Below are 23,372 nucleotides of genomic sequence, written 5' to 3' on the forward strand. Positions count from 1 at the left end.
AAGGACCTTGTGACAGAAGGTCTGGTCTTAACGGAAGAGTCCACGGTTGGCAAGAGGCCATCCGGACAAGATCCGCATACCAAAACCTGTGAGGCCATGCCGGAGCTACCAGCAGAACAAACGAGCATTCCTTCAGAATCTTGGAGATTACTCTTGGAAGAAGAACTAGAGGCGGAAAGATATAGGCAGGATGATACTTCCAAGGAAGTGATAATGCATCCACTGCCTCCGCCTGAGGATCCCGGGATCTGGACAGATACCTGGGAAGTTTCTTGTTTAGATGGGACGCCATCAGATCTATTTCTGGAAGTTCCCACATTTGAACAATCTGAAGAAATACCTCTGGGTGAAGAGACCATTTGCCCGGATGCAACGTTTGGCGACTGAGATAATCCGCTTCCCAATTGTCTATACCTGGGATATGAACCGCAGAGATTAGACAGGAGCTGGATTCCGCCCAAACCAAAATTCGAGATACTTCTTTCATAGCCAGAGGACTGTGAGTCCCTCCTTGATGATTGATGTATGCCACAGTTGTGACATTGTCTGTCTGAAAACAAATGAACGATTCTCTCTTCAGAAGAGGCCAAAACTGAAGAGCTCTGAAAATTGCACAGAGTTCCAAAATATTGATCGGTAATCTCACCTCCTGAGATTCCCAAACTCCTTGTGCCGTCAGAAATCCCCACACAGCTCCCCAACCTGTGAGACTTGCATCTGTTGAAATTACAGTCCAGGTCGGAAGCACAAAAGAAGCCCCCTGAATTAAACGATGGTGATCTGTCCACCATGTTAGAGAGTGTCGAACAATCGGTTTTAAAGATATTAATTGAGATATCTTTGTGTAATCCTTGCACCATTGATTCAGCATACAGAGCTGAAGAGGTCGCATGTGAAAACGAGCAAAGGGGATCGCGTCCGATGCAGCAGTCATAAGACCTAGAATTTCCATGCATAAGGCTACCGAAGGGAATGATTGTGACTGAAGGTTTCGACAAGCTGCAATCAATTTTAGACGTCTCTTGTCTGTTAAAGACAGAGTCATGGACACTGAATCCATCTGGAAACCCAGAAAGGTTACCCTTGTCTGAGGAATCAATGAACTTTTTGGTAAATTGATCCTCCAACCATGATCTTGAAGAAACAACACAAGTCGATTCGTATGAGATTCTGCTAAATGTAAAGACTGAGCAAGTACCAAGATATCGTCCAAATAAGGAAATACCACAATACCCTGTTCTCTGATTACAGACAGAAGGGCACCGAGAACCTTTGTAAAAAATTCTTGGAGCTGTAGCTAGTCCAAACGGCAGAGCCACAAACTGGTAATGCTTGTCCAGAAAAGAGAATCTCAGGAACTGATAATGATCTGGATGAATCGGAATATGCAGATATGCATCCTGTAAATCTATTGTGGACATATAATTCCCTTGCTGAACAAAAGGCAAGATAGTCCTTACAGTTACCATCTTGAACGTTGGTATCCTTACATAACGATTCAATATTTTTAGATCCAGAACTGGTCTGAAGGAATTCTCCTTCTTTGGTACAATGAAGAGATTTGAATAAAACCCCATCCCCTGTTCCGGAACTGGAACTGGCATAATTACTCCAGTCAACTCTAGATCTGAAACACAATTCAGAAATGCTTGAGCTTTTACTGGATTTACTGGGACACGGGAAAGAAAAAATCTCTTTGCAGGAGGTCTCATCTTGAAACCAATTCTGTACCCTTCTGAAACAATGTTCTGAATCCAAAGATTGTGAACAGAATTGATCCAAATTTCCTTGAAAAAACGTAACCTGCCCCCTACCAGCTGAGCTGGAATGAGGGCCGCACCTTCATGTGGACTTAGAAGCAGGCTTTGCCTTTCTAGCTGGCTTGGATTTATTCCAGACTGTAGATGGTTTCCAAACTGAAACTGCTCCTGAGGATGAAGGATCAGGCTTTTGTTCTTTGTTGAAACGAAAGGAACGAAAACGATTATTAGCCCTGTTTTTACCTTTAGATTTTTTATCCTGTGGTAAAAAAGTTCCTTTCCCACCAGTAACAGTTGAAATAATAGAATCCAACTGAGAACCAAATAATTTGTTACCCTGGAAAGAAATAGAAAGTAGAGTTGATTTAGAAGCCATATCAGCATTCCAAGTTTTAAGCCATAAAGCTCTTCTAGCTAAAATAGCTAGAGACATAAACCTGACATCAACTCTGATAATATCAAAAATGGCATCACAGATAAAATTATTAGCATGCTGAAGAAGAATAATAATATCATGAGAATCATGATGTGTTACTTGTTGCGCTAAAGTTTCCAACCAAAAAGTTGAAGCTGCAGCAACATCAGCCAAAGATATAGCAGGTCTAAGAAGATTACCTGAACACAGATAAGCTTTTCTTAGAAAGGATTCAATTTTCCTATCTAAAGGATCCTTAAACGAAGTACCATCTGACGTAGGAATAGTAGTACGTTTAGCAAGGGTAGAAATAGCCCCATCAACTTTAGGGATTTTGTCCCAAAATTCTAATCTGTCAGACGGCACAGGATATAATTGCTTAAAACGTTTAGAAGGAGTAAATGAATTACCCAATTTATCCCATTCTTTGGAAATTACTGCAGAAATAGCATTAGGAACAGGAAAAACTTCTGGAATAACCACAGGAGCTTTAAATACCTTATCCAAACGTGTAGAATTAGTATCAAGAGGACCAGAATCCTCTATTTCTAAAGCAATTAGTACTTCTTTAAGTAAAGAACGAATAAATTCCATTTTAAATAAATATGAAGATTTATCAGCATCAACCTCTGAGACAGAATCCTCTGAACCAGAAGAGTCATCAGAATCAGAATGATGATGTTCATTTAAAAATTCATCTGTAGGGAGAGAAGTTTTAAAAGATTTTTTACGTTTACTAGAAGGAGAAATAACAGACATAGCCTTCTTTATGGATTCAGAAACAAAATCTCTTATGTTATCAGGAACATTCTGCACCTTAGATGTTGAAGGAACTGCAACAGGCAATGGTACTTTACTAAAGGAAATATTATCTGCATTAACAAGTTTGTCATGACAATCAATACAAACAACAGCCGGAGGAATAGCTACCAAAAGTTTACAGCAGATACACTTAGCTTTGGTAGATCCAGCACTAGACAGCGATTTTCCTGTAGTATCTTCTGACTCAGATGCAACGTGAGACATCTTGCAATATGTAAGAGAAAAAACAACATATAAAGCAAAATTGATCAAATTCCTTAAATGACAGTTTCAGGAATGGGAAAGAATGCCAAAGAACAAGCTTCTAGCAACCAGAAGCAATAAAAAATGAGACTTAAATAATGTGGAGACAAAAGCGACGCCCATATTTTTTAGCGCCAAATCAGACGCCCACATTATTTGGCGCCTAAATGCTTTTGGCGCCAAAAATGACGCCACATCCGGAACGCCGACATCTTTGGCGCAAAATAACGTCAAAAAAATGACGCAACTTCCGGCGACACGTATGACGCCGGAAACGGAAAAGAATTTTTGCGCCAAAAAAGTCCGCGCCAAGAATGACGCAATAAAATGAAGCATTTTCAGCCCCTGCGAGCCTAACAGCCCACAGGGAAAAAAGAGTCAAATTTTTGAAGGTAAGAAAAAAATGATTAATTCAAATGCATTATCCCAAATATGAAACTGACTGTCTGAAAAATAAGGAAAGTTGAACATTCTGAGTCAAGGCAAATAAATGTTTGAATACATATATTTAGAACTTTATAAACAAAGTGCCCAACCATAGCTTAGAGTGTCACAGAAAATAAGATTTACTTACCCCAGGACACTCATCTACATGTTTGTAGAAAGCCAAACCAGTACTGAAACGAGAATCAGCAGAGGTAATGGTATATATAAGAGTATATCGTCGATCTGAAAAGGGAGGTAAGAGATGAATCTCTACGACCGATAACAGAGAACCTATGAAATAGACCCCGTAGAAGGAGATCACTGCATTCAAATAGGCAATACTCTCTTCACATCCCTCTGACATTCACTGCACGCTGAGAGGAAAACCGAGCTCCAACTTGCTGCGGAGCGCATATCAACGTAGAATCTAGCACAAACTTACTTCACCACCTCCATCGGAGGCAAAGTTTGTAAAACTGAATTGTGGGTGTGGTGAGGGGTGTATTTATAGGCATTTTGAGGTTTGGGAAACTTTGCCCCTCCTGGTAGGAATGTATATCCATACGTCACTAGCTCATGGACTCTTGCTAATTACATGAAAGAAACCCAGCTTCGTCTGAAGTCGAGAAAAACTTTTAAGGAAAAGCCCCAAGGACACTGATTCGCAGCAAGTCCAGAAGCCAAACTAGAGACCGCAAACGGACTCGACTGATCCAACAGTCCTCCAGGAGACACCTTCGCCCAACAGACAGTCCCCCACCACTCACCCCCCACAAATGAAGGGGACACCAGCCAAAACCCCCAAGGGGACAAGGCAAAGGAGAACCAAGGAAACCGAAAGGTTCCCTAATACAAAAAAGAACACCTCTAAGAGTGAGCCAAGCTCACAGAGACCCAAAGGGGCCCAAACAGGAAAAGGAGGCCACGCCTATACCAGGCGAAACCCGGGATAAGACCGGGCACAGAGACAGAACAGACGTCTCTCAAACATCCTGCAAGCACGGAATGCAACTGAAGAGGCAAAGTCCTCCCAGTGTCTGACTATAGAAGACCAAGGTATTCGACCATAAAAAAGTGTGTATTACACCCAGGTGAAAAAACCCCAGGACGACACAGAGGGTACTTGCAAGGAAGAAGCAGTCAAGCAAGAAACAGACAGCAAAAGTAACCCCCAGACAGAGGGCACGCTCCAGGCAACCTAAGTCACCGGACCTACACACAGGTCCCTAAAAAGGGGAACACAAAACCTCAATCGAGGAACCGAGGAAAGAATAAACCCTCTTCTGAAATCAATGGAGCAAGTTGAAAGGAAAATCTATACCCTAGCAGACTGAGCTAACAGGATACTCAACAAAGCTCACACATCCAGAGGAGACTGCGACCCAAACGCAGCGCCCTAGACCGCTCAGCCATCCTGACCTGCAGACCCACACCCAGCTGGACCAACCCAGCCTCAGGGATCCAAGACAGGGGAACAAAAGAATCCTGAAACAGGTACAGGAACGAGCGTAAGGATAGCACAGCCATCCCCACAGAGCACAAGTACAACCCGACTCTGAAAACAGACAACAAGGCCATAGACCTAAGGATCTATCAAAATAAAAGCCCAACAAGTCTGACTTGGAGCCAGCAAGACCCCAGGGGGAACCAATCCCACCTTGCAGCCTCCCATCTAGGAGAAGCCCCAAGCAAGGACTCCATCTCTATAGGGAGGAAAAAGAATAGGGATGATGCTGGAAGGGCAACAACTGTCCCCAAAGCCCGAAGATAAATTCCCAACACAGATGGCCTAGAAAAGTACCCCCCTACAAGCAGCTTGCAAAGCAGAGGCACAGTCAACCCATTCGACTGCAAAGCAGGGAATCCACAGGAACACTGGCAAGCTGACCAGGGGAATGCAACCCTAAGGCACACCAGAAATTGGACATCCAGCACCAGCAGCTGGGTATGAACCAACAACCCTTGAGGCGCAAGCCACACACCTAACCAACAGATGAAATGGGCTACTCTGTGGCAAAAAGTAAAAAATACTCCAAAAACCTGGCCAACCATGACCAGGTCAGGTAGATGGAGCAAGGACATAGCCCAAGTTCCACTACCGTAGATCACCCCGACCAGCCCTGAGATCCAAGATTCCAAAACCATACAAAACTGGGTCAGGAAAAAGAGATATGGATGCATATCCAGAGAATCCGGATAGCGAGAAGAACTCAAAAGCCTCGACCAAAGGAAGGAACAACCCCTAGCTAAAGTCCAACGCTCCAAGGAGCAAGGCTAGAAGTCGTATGAGGATACTTCTCAAAACCTCAGGACAACCAAGGAATACCTCGAGGTCAAAAACATCCTACTAGCAGGACTAGACTCCTTATCACCTCCGCACAAGCAGAGGAAACAAGGAAGAGAAAGACACTAAGCATACCCAGCTCCGGAAAACCCAGAGCAAAACAAAGTCCCGCAGGGAACAACCATCACCAGGAAACACAGATCCCTAAAAGGAGATCCAACTCACCCGGAGACAATAGAAGAAAACTGAAAGGTCTCTTATAACTCAGACAGTACACGTCAAAGAGTAAGAGCTGCATCTAGATACACTATAAACAGCGTATGCGTATGTGTCCAAAGTTGCAACTGGTTTCAAACTGCAAACCTTCTGCGTGCTAGACAGCTATCCTGTACAAGCTGTTGGATCAAGCCCAAAAGGACAAATCCAGAGGCCTAAAAATGAAGGCCAAACCGCTCACTGCGGTAAGGGGCATTAAGCCCTCCAACCCGCCACCACATGGGGGAGGCTTAGTTCTGATGAAATCAGATGTCAGAGTGACGCAGCGGAAAAACTCCCTTGCCCAGCCATTTATGACTGAATTCTATAAGGACTGAAACAATCCTACCCACCTCACGGACCCACAGGTCCCCTTGAATGCTTAGATAAACATGAAAAACAATGAGAACATGAGCACTCAGCGCTTCTACCGAACCAGCCAAGCAGAACAGCACCACATGTCTGAACAGTCGCAAGACCGAACGAACCCGATAGGACCAGCCTGCGCCTAGGGTCCTAACCTCATAGGGGAAAAAACTGAAAACAGACATTTTTAACATAGGACTAACATGTCCAAAAAAACTTCCGAAGAAGTAATAAAGGAGTATCAATCTGTCAGGGTATCTGAGTGTTATTAAATAATATATTAAATAATATATATATATATATATATATATATTATTTAATATATGTATGGTTGTCTACACCAAATGATTCAGTTATTTGTGATACTGTAACTACAACAGACCCCCTTCTCTACCCTTAGACCTCTAAGGATTCAAAAGAAAACATTTGGTCTAATTAGTTCAGGCAGTCACTTCAAAGTGAATATTAGCATTTTTGAAACCCTCAGAGGTATATGCCCATATATGGGCTTCCTGCCCAAGATGGGTAAGGAACTCACAGGCCCCCTGTGGGGAATAAACGGTCCGTCTGTGGGAATGGTAGTTTTTACCATCTAAGTGTTAAATTGTCCCTGCTGAGATCTAAATACACATAAGGCATCTGAACCCAAGTTACCTACAGCACATGAAATTAAATCTCAGATAATGGAATTATGCCTAATTTTCATAAGTTTAAGATACTCAAATGAACATGTATATTCAGACACATGAATCTGGGAGATTGTCTATGCCTAAGAAGGGTAGTATTGGAAGCTGAAAACCTAAGAAACAGTGACTAATAGTAACATATTAGATAAGTATTTGCTGAGCTTGATAAATACTGCAAATAGATATATGAATGTTTGACATTTTTAACAATTATTTCTTTGTTTTGCAGACAGCAGGATGTCCTATGAATGTTGGTCATGGGCATCAATCTATGCACTCAGAAAGAGGTGTACTGAATGTGAAATATGCTGTGTTTTTATATGAATATAAGAAAATATTCAAATGCAACTTTAAATGGATTTTAAGATAATAATATTATGATGTTAAAAATAATACTGATGTTTCATATTAAAATAATCAGGAAAAATGATAAAATATGATCCATGTATATTAAAAATATGACCAGACAGGTTTATTAATATAAAAAAAATAGTGCATTTGATAGACATTTTATAGATTAGATAATTGAACTGCAGCAATATTTGAATGAAACTGTTTGTCTCTGTCTGCTGTCCCCGATGGCCTAAATCCAGTATTACAGCCAAAAGACATTTGGCTGTTGAAAATGAAATTTCCCAGTAACCAATCAGGGACAAGCTTCCGAAGGGCCTATCAAAATCTTGTAGGAATGATTAAAGAAACGGGGGAAGAATTCTTTATTCTTGGAATAAAGGTCCAGACTCATTGCACAAGGAGACAGACAAAAAGAAGCATTAACTTTTGGAGAGAAAATACATAGGCTTTGGTGCCAAGCATATTCTCTGCCATTTTTGGGGACACTTTCTTGAACAAAGATAAACAATTCTTGAAGTCTATACCTGTGCACATTGTGAGTAACCCCTCCATAGATGACCCACAAGAAACTGTGGAATATGAAACATTAATTTGCTTATTTGGGTAAAGTATAATAAACTTAAGTATATTTAATATTTTAAATCAAAGGCTATAGTTAGCTTACAGTTCGTAAATTTAAAAGGGCCCAATATGTATTTTAAACTTGTGTTTCATAGCCCTGTGTATTTTAAAATAATCATTAATGCTAAGTAATTTATCTTTGCAAATATATATATATATATATATATATATATATATATATATATATATATTAGAATTTGTTTTAATTGTAGATCATTAAGAATTTATTTCAGCTCAGATAAATTGGCATAGCAATTGGTTGTTTGCACAAATAATATATATAATTTCTGATGTTTTAAATTAGAGTTATATAGGATAAACTGTAGTCTAAGTAGTTTAATTGTACTGGTCTGAATGTGAGTGGCTCACATCTTGGTATCTCACTGTGGTATTTTAATGCAATTCAATTGTGAATAAGGTTAATTCTACAGGTATATTTGGTTTGCTTTGTAAAGAATATTGTAACAGTTTACGCTTGTATAGTTTGATTCATAATCTGGTTCCTATAAATATAATTCAACGTGTTTATAAATTTAACTAATATAAAGAATTTAGGAATTTACATTAATTTTGTTTTGTATATGCATTTTAGTAGGAGTTTGTTTTAAAGAATAATTATTAAATATATTGTATTATAATCCGGCCATATACTGACAAATCCCAGAAGGTTCCCGAAGGAAACAAAAACAAATAAAAGACATCCCATCGGATATAAATAAAATATAAGGCAACCCAGAGGTTAACGCCCAAAAAGACACAGGCCTACCCGCAGGACCAGTCAAACGGAGCCCTATCTTTCAAACCAGGAAAGATCTCAAACAAATGACAATCAGGAGAGTACTTCATCCCCACATGTCTAATGAGGAGCACCAATCGAATTAGAAGACTGAAAATCCCTGTATCTGGTAACGATAGGGTCATTCAATAACTGAAAAACATGTCTGATCAATACGCGAAGGCACGCAATCCTGTAGCGAAAGGCACAACTCTCAGGGACAGTTACACCCGTGGAGGACTGTAGAGGCCCTCCCCAAGGCGGAAGGCCCGGGACAATAGGGCACAAGCACATTCTCAAATAAACGTCTGGACTCTGCAGACGAACAATCGCCAACATTATGTGGAAGCGAAAACGTGCTGCAACCTCCGGGGGAACATGCCACCGTGCATGGAGGAATCAGAAACTGGGTTACCCACATGTGTAGAAGTATGAATTGGTAGGGAACTCGCCTCTCGGAGGACAGGACCCCAGAGGCGGATGGCTCAGCAGTCCTTTGATTCCCCGAACCCGAGGAACCAGTCGCTCCGAAATGGCATACAGAAACAAAACTGGTTGACATGTGTCAACGATGCCAATCCGGATTAGTCACCGGAAACAGAATCTGAAATCAAAATAGTCTCAGTATCAGAATCCTCCGTAACTGAATCTGAAATTAGCACAGTCTCAGCATCAGATATAAATATGGACTAAAGTAGTAAAAACAAAAACAGCACCTGACACCCCCAATGGCTGGGGCACTCATCACCTCCTATGACCAGACCCCTGCGGACTAGAAAATTTCCTTCACCACACGGTCGGGAATGCGGAAATGGAAAATGGAACGGAACTACGCCCGAACACAAGGTGAACAGTACAGTCCAAAAAAGCGCGCCCCAACCAAAAGGCTGCGTCACTTCCAAAGGCTTCAATGTTCCAAACCACGAGCCCATAAACATCACACATAAGCAGGCTGAATCACCTAACAAACATGATTATAAACCACCCATGTTCAACAACCCCCCTCAGGAGATATTAACCCTCGATTCCAAGATACTACAAGAGACTCACTGAGACCCTTATGATAAGTTAGACACGCAAGGTAATAGCCTCTCAGGAAAACATTCACATTACAGTACATTGATGAATAAAGTAAAATGAAACGATCTTACCGGAATATACGCCGTGGAACAGGAACACGGCCTTTCAAGTGTGATGGATAGTAGCATCGCCTCCGCCATGGACTTGAGAGAAGTAGGCAGCGGAGCGAAGTTCGACAATGCCGATTGCTTGAGGAACTGTTAATCTGAGTCAGGATGGTTTCGCAGAAAGACTCTCCCTGCATCTCCGGACTGTAACTTTCATCCAAGCCCTCACTGAGAGACTGACAGGATTACTTAAAAATCCTGTTCTATGCCGAAGAGTACTACCCTCCATAAGAGACAAAAAACAAAAATTAAAAATTCTGACAATTCTCTGCCAACCTCCTTGGAGGAAAGGCAAAGAATGACTGGGGGATGAGGGGTGTGGGAGGAGTATTTAAGCCTTTGGCTGGGGTGTCTTTGCCGCCTCCTGGTAGCCAGGTTCTTATTTCCAAAAAGTAATGAATGCAGCTGTGGACTCTTTCCATTTAAGAAGAAAAACAAGCCTAGCTATCGTAGCGCTTCGCTCTCATGCATTTTATTTGTTTGTTTTTTAGCATTAAGCTGTGTATGTATATGTATATATATATATATATATATATATATGTATATACACACACATACACACACGTCAACGTGTGTTTGCAATTTATAGCTTGTAGTCTCACTATAAATTTAAACTATCTGATTACAAGTGCAAAAGGGATGATTATTGCAACTATTTAGCTGTCATATTTATTTTACTTCAAATACATACACTGATCTAACTGCCAGACATAGCATGAATATGTATAAAGGTTTATAAAATATCTTTATACTTATTCATGCTATGTTTGGAAATTAGATCAGTGTATATATTTGAAGTAAAATAAAAATGACAGCTAAATAGTTGAAATAATCATCCCTTTTGCCCCCGTGCTTGTTTTTGTTGAAAGGGTAATATTTTTTATTATGTGTCTTGAGAAGAAAATAAAACGCTTCCTTCTTCTAGTAGTGTAAACAGCAGATCGCTATTACATTATTACAGCAATCCACTGTTTACATTGAGTGATACTGCAGCACTGGTAGCAGTTTAAAGGGACATGAAACTCAAAAAAATTTCTTTCATGACTCAGATAGAACATACAATGTTAATTTTTTTTCCAATTTACATCTATTATATAATTTGCTTTGCCCTCTTGATAACCTTTGTTGAAAAGCATACCTAGGTAGGCTCAGGAGCTGGGAGCTACCTGCCGATTGGTGGCTGCATATATATCCCTGTTCTTATTGGCTTACTGATGTATTCAGCTAGCTTCCATTAGTGCAATGCTGCTCCTTCAGTTAAAGATACCAAGAGAATAAAGCAGAATTTGGGTTTTATGTACCATTAAGAATCTCGCTAATGGAAGATACAGGATATTGGATTTCCTATTATCCATTACCTGACATGACTTTGTATGGTCAGGTACAAGACATTTGCAAGCAGATGCTACGCAGTCATGAAAATGATAAAATGTTGGTGCAAATTGGTCAATGTAGACCATGAAATAATTTGGATCGACTGCTGCCATCACAGCCTAAAGGAATTTAATTAAAATTGTTAAAACATTTTTTATTGATGGTTGAACAATGTGATTATGTGAGTCCAATTAATCAAAAATATAAGGGTGTTTTAAGGAAATTTCTTTAGTTCTTTCTTAATTTTTGCCACAGGAAAGTACACTTATACTCATGAAATCAGGATTTTCTATACTCATGAAATCAGAAAAGACAGCTCCAACCTTTTAAGATAGTTATGATTCCATCAAGAACCTTGCCTTGACTGCACATGCTCACTAAGTTGAATACTACTACTGTACTTGGGTAAGCGGATATTACACAGTGCTTCCTAGGTCCTGGGCAGGGAATATATTGTTTCCTTGGTCAATACCAAAGTTGGCAATTGGTTGGTAAGCACAAGATGTTTCTAAACATCAATATTGTAAGAGTATGGGTAGAAAACAATATTTATACTAAACTAGATAAATTAATCAATACATTTTTTCCCCTAATAGTGCGCATCCATACATGATAGAAAAAAACGCCAACAATGTATCCGTTTTCCCTGCCTTAAACTAACAGTTATATGACTTATGCCTCTGAAACAACTGGAGCCGGCATAAACAGATATTAACGTCCGTTTACCTTTTTAGTATTGTAAACACATACATTTTTTATATTGGTTATTTAATGAAAATTTAAGATGCACCATCGCATTTCCTAAGAGCTTCGTATCAGCAAGCTATACAAATACAATTTTATGAATCTATAATTTTTTTTTTTTACTTCTTAAAAAAAAATTAAACATGCATTATTTATCCGTTATGGGACACAGGATTTTCAGATGTGAAATATTTATTTTCATAACCTCAGAAAATTAAATTTGCCCACCTGGCCTGTTCGTTGCTGCCATGATGTAGACGTTACGCCTGGTTTCCAGACCATCCATTTCTGTCAGCAGCTGGTTCACTACCCGCACACTGGCACCCGACTGTGAAACAAAATGAAAAATGAATCATTAGGTGAAACACTGTCTAATAACATCTGTATTGCCAGCATTAGGCAGCAGATAGTTTGTCATGGGCTATCTGCTGCCTAATGACAAATTGTCTGGTTTAGTGTTCAAAATGATCACTTTCATGACTAAAAACTGGCAGACACAACGTGTGTACCTCTAGGATATTCTCATTAAAGGGACACTAAAGTCAAATTGAACATCATACAATTGTAAACAACTTTCCAATGTACTTATATTATTTAATTTGCTTTGTTTCTTTGGTATCCTTTGTTGAAAAATATACCTAGGTATTCTTGGGTGCAGCAATGCACTTCTGTGAGCTGGCTGGTCAATGGTGGCTGCACTCATATGCCTTTTGCCATGGGCTCATGTCATGTGCTCAGTTATATCCCAGTAGTGCATTGCCACTCTGGAACTGACTTTTCAACAAAGGATACCAAAAGAATGAAGCAAATCTGATCATAGACGTAAAATTGGAAAGTTGCTTAAGGGGATATGTGTGATTCAGACAGAGCGTTCAATTTTTTTTTAAAAAAGTGTCCAGTTTACTTCATTACCAAATTAGCTTTGTTCCCATGTTATTCTTTGTTGAAGAGATACATAGGGACGTGTCTGCAGCACTACATGACAGGAAAAAGTGCTGCCATCTATTGGTCTTGCACATGGACAATATTTGATAATATGAGTAAATTAGAAAGATCTTTAAGTAACTGCTCTGTAAAATTATGATAATACAAAAACATATAGACTTGCGTCACTGACTGCTATTTAAACAGGATCATCAAGTAGAGGCTCTATCAGAGAAACATTGTTTGGATTTCTCAGGTTAAATAAACATTACAGTTCGTTACAGCCTATAAAACTGATACTCTTAATCCCTTACTCAAATTAAAGCGATATTGTGATTGTGCGAGTGCTCTGGGCAACACGCCACAACATTGCTGTAAAAATGTTCTGCTTTATAATTTAAAAGGACCATTAAACATCATATAAAATATTTTATTATTGAAATTACATTATTGCAATAAACATGAATTATTTATGTTGTTTTCTTTTGCTGTAAAACAAATAAATGAAAATTGTGCTTCTTTAACCCAAACTTCCCAGGGAAAAAGTCAAAGTACCTTGATTTCAAGTATATCCCCTTTGTTTAGAGCCTGTCATTCTCTTTTAGAAGCACAAACAACAAAGATAATCAGAAATGGTCCTGTTCCAGTTATTTAAACCTATGGCTGCTTATTGGTGCAGTAAGAATGACTGAAAAGAGATCTCTGCACCACTCTCTCCCTCTACAGCGGCAACAATCAGCCATAAGAGTGCTCCCACAGATATGGAAGTGATACAGTCTACTGATACTAGTCTGACATCCAAAAGAAAACAAAATGCTCAAGGATTCAAAATACAAAAAGCATTAATAGATTAAAGGACACTATCTTTAAAACAAAAAGTGCTTTAATTTATATATAAAAAAACAGCATCTAAATGTGTTAAATATCTCGTTACCAATTTATTTTTGCATGAAAAGGAAGCTGCTTAAATGCAATTGAACTAAATGAAATGCTCTTTGGCTGATAGGCACTTCCTGCTAATGCTCATTGGCTGAGAAGTACTTCCTGTTAATTAGGGGGACCATATTGCCGCTTTAAAAAGGGACACATATTAAAAATACATATGTCAGGGTTGAAAACAGCCCTGACATATGTATTTTCCATATGTGTCCCTTTTTAAAGCGGCAATATGGTCACCCTACGTTAATGCTTATTGGTTGATAGGCACTTCCTGCTTATTTTGATTGAGCAATAGCAGAAAGAATCTGTAATGTCAATGAGCATTAGTAGGAGTTGCACAGCTGATACAGGTACGTTAGTTTCAATTTAAACAACTTTAAACAACTTTTTTTTCCATATAGGTGGCGAGAGTCCACAAGCTTGTTACTGATGGAATATACATTCCTACCAGGAGGGGACAAAGTTTCCCAAACCTCAAATGCCTATAAATACACCTCACACCTCACTCATACCTCAGTTTTAAAAACTTTGCCTCCTTGGGAGGTGGTGAAGCAAGATGTGCTTGATTTCTTCTGTGAAAGGAGCTTCTAAGCATATTGAAGCCCAGTTCCCCTCTAAGTGCAGTGTTTGTCTGGGGGATGATACCATGTTTTCGCCTATTGGAAAGCTTTTCATAAGGCTCTCTGTAAATCGGTCGCAGGGATTAATTTGCTGCCTCCCTTTATAGATTGACATTATACTCTTGTACCATTACCTCTGCTGATATGTTTTAATACTGGTTTGGCTGTCTGCTATATGTGGATATATATATATATATATATATATATATATATATATATATAATTTTAAATTACATTCCAGTTCACTGCCCCTTGCGAGGACTTTACAGATGCCAGGAGGCATTTTATCTAAGATTTTTTACATCTGCATAAAATGTTGTACTCTCAGGCTAAGATTGCTCAGTGTTTGAAATGAGACAGGTTAACTTAACACTGTTTACACTACAGTTTACTTAATTTTAAAATACATACAAACAAGCCTAAATCCTGCATTTAGCCAGATCTAATGGTATGAAACCGAGTACCACAGCTTATGGTTCCACCAAGACCATATAGAATACAGCATTTTCAAAATCCATAAGTGCATCTGACAGATTTGAAGTGGTGCTCTTGGTTGGGGAAAATAGGAGGGGGGGGGGATCCCAAACATATGACAACCTTTCAAAAGTACTTTTCTTCATCTACCCCTTCTGACAGATCAATAATGTACAATTTTGAATTAACATAAGTATTTTTGTTTGCTCATTTACAAATATGATTCTTTAAAAAGTGATCTCTTAATTTCTGCAATTTTTTTTATCATGCATGTCACACACTGTTGATTTAGGGGATGGCAATGTGAAGACATTTTACCTCCTGTGAGTGTTTCTGTGGTTGTCTGTGCTTATGCCTGTGCAAATGTTGGTGTCTCTATGAGTGTGTATGTATTCCCTTTCTGTGGGTCTCTCTGTTAGTGTTTATGCGTCTCTGTGCATTTTCTGTGGATGTCTCTGTAAGGGCGTGTGTGTATGTATGTCTGTGTGTTTTCTGTGAGTGTCTCTCTGTGTGTTTTCTGTAGGTGTCTGCGAGTGTGTATGTCTGTGTGTTTTCTAAAGCTGTGTCTGTGGGTGTTTCCTTAGGTGTATGTGCAAGTTTGTGTTTGAGTTTGTATGTGTCCAGTGTCTGTTCCTTTTTAGTGTTCTGTGTTTGTGTGTTACTACCTTCACAACATTTCCAAGTTTGACTACACTTAAGAATAAAGTGCATATATTTTTTAGTTACATGGTCAAAAATTGCACATGTCAAAGGGGGGGGGGGGTGATCATTGGTTAAGTAAGGGGCCCCAAAATTTCTAGTGGCGGCCCTGCAACAGTAAGTATATACTTTTATTATATAAAAGACACTCTCAGCTATGGATTGGGCACTTTTAAGGAAAAGTTGTTATATATTGTTTGTATACATGCCTTGAGTCAATAATTCAGTGCTCTTTTTTTTAAAATATATCTTTATTGCTTAATTTTCTTATTTACAATACAGTGTGTCCGACAATTCTCGGGACTTTAGACAATATTTAAACAGTGATACCAATCATTGAATACTCAGTGCTCTTTTTCTTTTTAATGACACGATGAGTCCACGGATCATCTTAATTACTATTGGGAATACCACTCCTGCCCTGCAGGAGGCGGCAAAGAGCACCACAGCAAAGCTGTTAAATATCACATCCCTTCCCTCCCAACCCAGTAATTCTCTTTGCCTACGTTAAGTGCAAGGAGGTGGTAAATTAGGTGTTAAAAAAGATTCTTCAATCCAGAGTTTATTATTTTTAAAGTAGTACAAGATTGTGCTGCTTTGTCCTAGGGTGTAGCCATAGTCCATATCAGTCTCTTCAGTAGAGAAGTTGTGGCTTTAGAGCAATGGGAACTTGTGGGACATAATTCTCACTGCGCCTCCCATATATTGATGCTGCCCTTACCCTGAAAACCTGAGAGATAGTTACTCAGGACTTTCTTGTTTTTTCACAGGTCCATGTGAGGGATAGGACCTCTCAAACCTGGGAACTGCCTTGCTGTCAGGCAGCATCTGAGGTAAGTGCTGGCTTTATTTCTGGGGGATAGAATAAGACTCAGAAAAAAGGTGGGCACTTTATTAAACGGGACAGACCTCATATTTAACATAACGGATTCTCCTAGGAGCATAGGGGACATATTGGGCCGCTTAGACGCAGGCACTGGGGCTGGTTCTAAAATATTGGCGGTGGTTCCACATCTCCCGGCGGTTTTATAACTTAAATAACCGACCGGGAGATTCCTTAGTGACACACCCACGATGGGAGGTTCTCCAGGAAGCGGCAAGAAATTGCGCGCCCTTTTTCCATTCACTTGCCGCTTCCTGGAGAACCTCCCATCGTGGGCGTGTCACTAAGGAATCTCCTGGTCGGTTATTTAAGTTATAAAACCGCTGGGAGATGTGGAACCACCGCCAATATTTTAGAACCAGCCCCAGTGCCTGCGTCTAAGCTTCCGTTGATTTAGCCTGTGGTATCCCCACCTATTCTGAAAGTTTGTGGCCGCAGGTCCAAGCTATAGATAAGCTTTGCAAACACAGCCAGCAGAAGAAATTACACTCCCAGTGGGATATAGCAGAGATAAGGTAATACAATGTTGCTTTTCCATTGTTCTCTCCAAGTACTGGTGATTGTTTTATGGACAGATAAAAGATAAAGAAGCAGGTATATGTACACAATGTGATACAGTAATGAGATCTCTATACACCTACAAGCTCAACCCATTTTATTAGGTTGTGGCTTCAAAACACAAAATCAGAGCTTTAATATACACAAATAGACCTTAAAAAGCTATTTTTCATAATTTTTTTACTCTGCAGTTGGTAAAAAAAATATCAATTGTAAACACATTAAGGGAAAAACTATTTTACAGTATACTGTCCCTTTAAGGAGGTTTTAGCTACATTGGACGACAGCAACTCCACGGTCGCTGTTAAAGGGACACTAAACCCAAATTTTTTCTTTCGTGATTCAGATAGAGCATGACATTTTAAGCAACTTTCTAATTTACTCCTATTATCAAACTTAATTCTCTTGGTATCTTTATTTGAAACACAAGAATGTAAGTTTAGATGCCGGCACATTTTTGGTGAACAACCTGGGTTGTTCTTGCTGATTGGTAGATAAATTCATCCACCAATAAAAAGTGCTGTCCACAGTTCTGAACCAAAAAAAAAAAGCTTTGATGCCTTCTTTTTCAAATAAAGATAGCAAGCGAACGAAGAAAATTTTATAATAGGAGTAAATTAGAAAGTTACTTAAAATTGCATGCTCTATCTGAATCACAAAATAAAAAAGTTGGGTTTAGTGTCCCTTTAATCCCAAGAAATCCAGTAAGCTGAACAAATATTTTGAGGTACCGGTACCAGACCGAGCTTCTGAGATCATTGCGAAGGAGTGGGAGAGACCGGGTATACCTTTTTCTTCATCTCCTATATTTAAAAAGATGTTTCCCATAGCCGACTCGGTTAAGGAGGCTTGGCAAACAGTCCTCAAGGTGGAAGAAGCTGTTTCCACCTTAGCTAAGAGAACTACTATACCCATAGAGGATACAAACACAGACAGCAACACCAAGATACACACGCAAATTGTTGCTACAAAGTGCTTTATTCTACGCTACCTTGGGACGCTGCTCCTCCTGGGATTCCTAATCCTGCCTTGTACAGCTAGCTGGTCTGCTGTCAAAACCAGCCTGCATCTATTGGCACATTGGAGTGCCTTCACACAATGTGAGTACTCTGCACTTGTTTGTACTCCCCCCCAGCTGTTGATTGATTCACACATACGGCGCCTCTCTCCTTGTTTTGTACCCATAGAGGATAGTTGTGCTTTCAAAGATCCTATGGACAAAAAATTAGAGGGGTTACTCAAAAAAATGTATGTATACACCAGGGCTTACAATAGCAGCCAGCTGTGTGCATTGCTACCGTCACTAGTGCGGCGGCATATTGGTTTGATGCGCTGTCTGACGCTATCAGGACAGGAACTCCCCTGGATGAAATCCAGGATAGGATAAAAGCTCTTAAATTGGCTAATTCCTTTATTACGGATGCTTCCCTTCAAGTTATCAAACTGGGAGCAAAGATTTCAGGTTTCTCTGTTCTAGCTCGCAGAGCCTTATGGCTAAAACCTTGGTCCGAGGATGTATCTTCTAAGTCTAAGCTTTTAGCGATTCCTTACAAGGGGAAGACCTTGTTTGGGCCTGGCTTAACGGAAATAATCTCTGATATTACGGGAGGTAAGGGTCATCTTCTCCCTCAGGACAAGAGATTCAAACATAAGGTATGACAGAGTAATTTTCGTTCCTTTCGATATTTCAAGGGAAATTCTTCCTCTTCTGCCTCCAAGCATGAACAGTCTAAACCTTCATGGAGACCCAATTAGTCTTGGAATAAGGGAAAACAATCCAAGAAGCCTGCTATTGAATCAAAGACAGCTTGAAGGGCCTGCCCCCAATCCGGGACCGGATCTTGTAGGGGGCAGACTTTCCTTCTTCGCTCAGGCTTGGGTTTGAGATGTTCAGGATCCCTGGGCAGTAGAAATAGTGTCCCAGGGATACAAACTAGAGTTCAAAAGTTTTCCTCCCAGAGGCAGGATTCTGCTTTCAAGATTATCTGTAGACCAGACAAAAAGAGAGGCGTTCTTACACTGTGTAGGAGACCTCTCCGACCTGGGAGTGATAGTTCCTATTCAGGAACAGGGTCTGGGATTTTATTCCAATCTGTTCGTGGTTCCCAAAAAAGTGGGAACCTTCAGGCCTATTTTAGATCTCAAGAGTCTAAACAAATTCCTCAGAGTACCGTCCTTCAAGATGGAAACTATACGTTCCATTCTCCCTTTGGTCCAAGAGGGTCAATTTATGACAACTGTGGATTTAAAGGACGCGTACTTGCATGTTCCCATTCAAAGGGATCATCACAAGTTTCTAAGGTTTGCCTTTCTAGACAAACACTTCCAATTCGTGACTCTTCCCTTCGGTCTTGCCACAGCTCCCAGAATTTTCTCAAAGGTTCTGGGATCGCTGTTGGCGGTGCTTCGGTTACGGGGCATTGCAGGGGCGCCCTATCTGGACGACATCCTAGTCCAGGCGCCATCCTTACAACAAGCAAGGTCCCACACGAAAATGTTGTTATCCTTCCTGCGATCTCATAGATGGAAGGTAAATTTGGAGTTCCTTAGTCCCAAATACAAGGAGGTAACCTTCTTAGGAACCATAATAGATTCCCTATCAATGAAGATTTTTCTGACAGAAGTCAGGAAATCAAAGATTTTCGATACTTGTCTAGCTCTTCAGTCCACTCCTCGGCCATCAGTGGCTAAGTGCATGGAGGTAATCGGGCTGATGGTAGCGGCAATGGACATCATCCCGTTTGCTCGGTTCCATCTCAGACCTCTGCAGTTAAACATGCTCAGGCAAAGGAACGGAGATTATGCGGATTTGTCTCCTCGAATACTCCTGGAGCAGAAGACAAAGGATTTTCTTCAATGGTGGTTGTCTCGGGATCATCTCTCCCAGGGTACCTGCTTTCACAGACCATCTTGGGTGATTGTGACAACAGACGCCAGCCTTCTAGGATGGGGAGCAGTCTGGGGCTCAGGGAGAGTGGATTCAGTCAGAGTCTGTTCTACCTATAAATATTCTGGAACTGAGAGCGATTTTCAATGCTCTTCTGGCCTGGCCCCAGTTAGCCTCGGTCCAGTTTATCAGGTTCCAGTCAGACAACATAACTTCAGTGGCTTACATCAATCATCAGGGAGGAACGAGGAGTTCCTTAGCGATGACCGAGGTAACCAAAACAATTCAGTGGGTGGAGGCCCATTCTTGCTGCCTGTCGGCGATCCACATCCCAGGGGTGGACAACTGGGAGGCGGACTTCCTGAGCAGGCAGACCTTTCATCCAGGGAGTGGGAACTCCATCCGGAAAAGTTTTCCAGCCTGATTCTCAAATGGGGTCAGCCGGAATTGGATCTCATGGCATCTCGGCAGAATACCAAGCTTCCGAGGTACGGGTCGAGGTCCAGGGACCCCCAGGCGGTACTGATAGATGCCCTGGCGGTACCTTGGACCTTCAGTCTAGCATACCTATTTCCTCAGTTTGCTCTTCTTACTCGGGTTATTGCTCGAATCAAGCAGGAGAGGGCCTTGGTGATCCTCATTGCTCTGGCTTGGCCTCGCAGGATTTGGTATGCGGATCTGGTGGATATGTCATCTCTGCCACCTTGGAGACTTCCGTTGAGGAAGGACCTTCTAATTCAAGGGCCCTTCCATCACCCAAATTTAGTTTCTCTGAAGCTGACTGCTTGGAGATTGAACGCTTAATTTTATCCAAGCGGGGCTTTTCAGAATCGGTCATAGAGACCATGATTCAGGCTCGTAAACCTGTAACTAGAAAGATTTACCATAAGATATGGTGTAAATATCTCTATTGGTGTGAATCCAAGGGCTACTCCTGGAGTAGAGTTAGGATTCCTAGAATTTTGTCCTTTCTCCAAGAGGGTTTGGAAAAAGGATTATCGACAAGTTCCCAAAAAGGTCAAATTTCTGCTTTATCTATTTTGTTTCACAAACGTCTGGCAGATGTTCCAGATGTGCAATCTTTTTGTCAGGCCTTGGTCAGGATCAGGCCTGTGTTCAAACCAGTTACTCCTCCATGGAGTCTTAATTTGGTTGTCAAAGTTCTTCAAAGGGCTCCGTTTGAGCCTATGCATTCCTTAGATACATTCCTTAGATATTAAGTTGTTATCTTGGAAAGTTTTATTTCTTGTTGCTATTTCTTCTGCTCGCAGAGTGTCGGAGCTCTCTGCATTGCAGTATGAGTCCCCTTACCTTATTTTTCATTCAGATAAGGTAGTTTTACGTACTAAATTAGGATTTCTTCCTAAGGTTGCATCTGATCGAAACATTAATCAGGAGATTGTTGTTCCTTCCTTGTGTCCAAATCCTACCTCTCAGAAGGAACGGCTTCTGCACAATCTGGACGTGGTTTGTGCCTTAAAGTTTTACCTGCAGGCGACTAAGGATTTTCGTCAGTCTTCTGCTTTGTTTGTGGTTTTCTCAGGAAAACGTAAAGAAGAGAAAGCTACGGCTACTTCTCTTTCTCTTTAGCTGAAGAGTATCATACGTTTTGCATATGAGACTGCTGGACAGCAGCCTCCAGAGAGAGTTACGGCTCATTCCACGAGGGCTGTTGTTTCCTCATGGGCATTCAAGAATGAAGCTTCTGTGGAACAGATTTGCAAGGCTGCAACTTGGTCCTCTCCACACTTTTTCAAAATTCTACAAATTTGACACTTTTGCTTCGGCTGAGGCCTCTTTTGGGAGATAGGTTCTTCAAGCAGTGGTGCCTTCCGTTTAGGTTCCGTCTTGTCCCTCCCGTATCATCTGTGTACTCTAGCTTGGGTATTGATTCCCAATAGTAATTAAGATGATCCGTGGACTCATTGTGTCATTAAAAAACAGAATTTATGCTTACCTGATAAATTACTTTCTCCAACGGTGTGTCCGGTCCACGGCGTCATCCTTACTTGTGGGATATTCTCTTCCCCAACAGGAAATGGCAAAGAGCCCAGCAAAGCTGGTCACATGATCCCTCCTAGGCTCCGCCTTCCCCAGTCATTCGACCGACGTAAAGGAGGAATATGCATAGGAGAAATCATATGATACCGTGGTGACTGTAGTTAGAGAAAATAATTCATCAGACCTGATTAAAAAACCAGGGCGGGCCGTGGACCGGACACACCGTTGGAGAAAGTAATTTATCAGGTAAGCATAAATTCTGTTTTCTCCAACATAGGTGTGTCCGGTCCACGGCGTCATCCTTACTTGTGGGAACCAATACCAAAGCTTTAGGACACGGATGATGGGAGGGAGCAAATCAGGTCACCTAGATGGAAGGCACCACGGCTTGCAAAACCTTTCTCCCAAAAATAGCCTCAGAAGAAGCAAAAGTATCAAATTTGTAAAATTTGGTAAAAGTGTGCAGTGAAGACCAAGTCGCTGCCTTACATATCTGATCAACAGAAGCCTCGTTCTTGAAGGCCCATGTGGAAGCCACAGCCCTAGTGGAGTGAGCTGTGATTCTTTCAGGAGGCTGCCGTCCGGCAGTCTCATAAGCCAATCGGATGATGCTTTTAAGCCAAAAAGAGAGAGAGGTAGAAGTTGCTTTTTGACCTCTCCTTTTACCAGAATAAACAACAAACAAGGAAGATGTTTGTCTGAAATCCTTTGTAGCCTCTAAATAGAATTTTAGAGCACGAACTACATCCAAATTGTGCAACAAACGTTCCTTCTTTGAAACTGGATTCGGACACAAAGAAGGCACAACTATCTCCTGGTTAATATTTTTGTTAGAAACAACTTTCGGAAGAAAACCAGGTTTAGTACGCAAAACCACCTTATCTGCATGGAACACCAGATAAGGAGGAGAACACTGCAGAGCAGATAACTCTGAAACTCTTCTAGCAGAAGAAATTGCAACCAAAAACAAAACTTTCCAAGATAATAACTTAATATCTACGGAATGTAAGGGTTCAAACGGAACCCCTTGAAGAACTGAAAGAACTAAATTGAGACTCCAAGGAGGAGTCAAAGG

The 23,372-nt window shown here is 40.7% G+C and overlaps 1 protein-coding gene across 2 annotated transcripts in view; it reads right to left on the reverse strand.

The window, feature by feature from the left end:
- The window catches only part of NVL (nuclear VCP like), a 340,971-nt gene that overhangs the window by 129,229 nt on the left and 188,370 nt on the right, over positions 1-23,372 (reverse strand). For both annotated transcript variants that reach the window (XM_053712596.1, XM_053712597.1), the window contains one exon: positions 12,541-12,640. In XM_053712596.1, the coding sequence (XP_053568571.1) occupies positions 12,541-12,640 (100 nt within the window). The remainder of the gene's footprint in view (positions 1-12,540; positions 12,641-23,372) is intronic.

Source organism: Bombina bombina, chromosome 4 (genome assembly GCF_027579735.1).
Source record: "Bombina bombina isolate aBomBom1 chromosome 4, aBomBom1.pri, whole genome shotgun sequence".
Classification (NCBI taxonomy): domain Eukaryota; kingdom Metazoa; phylum Chordata; class Amphibia; order Anura; family Bombinatoridae; genus Bombina; species Bombina bombina.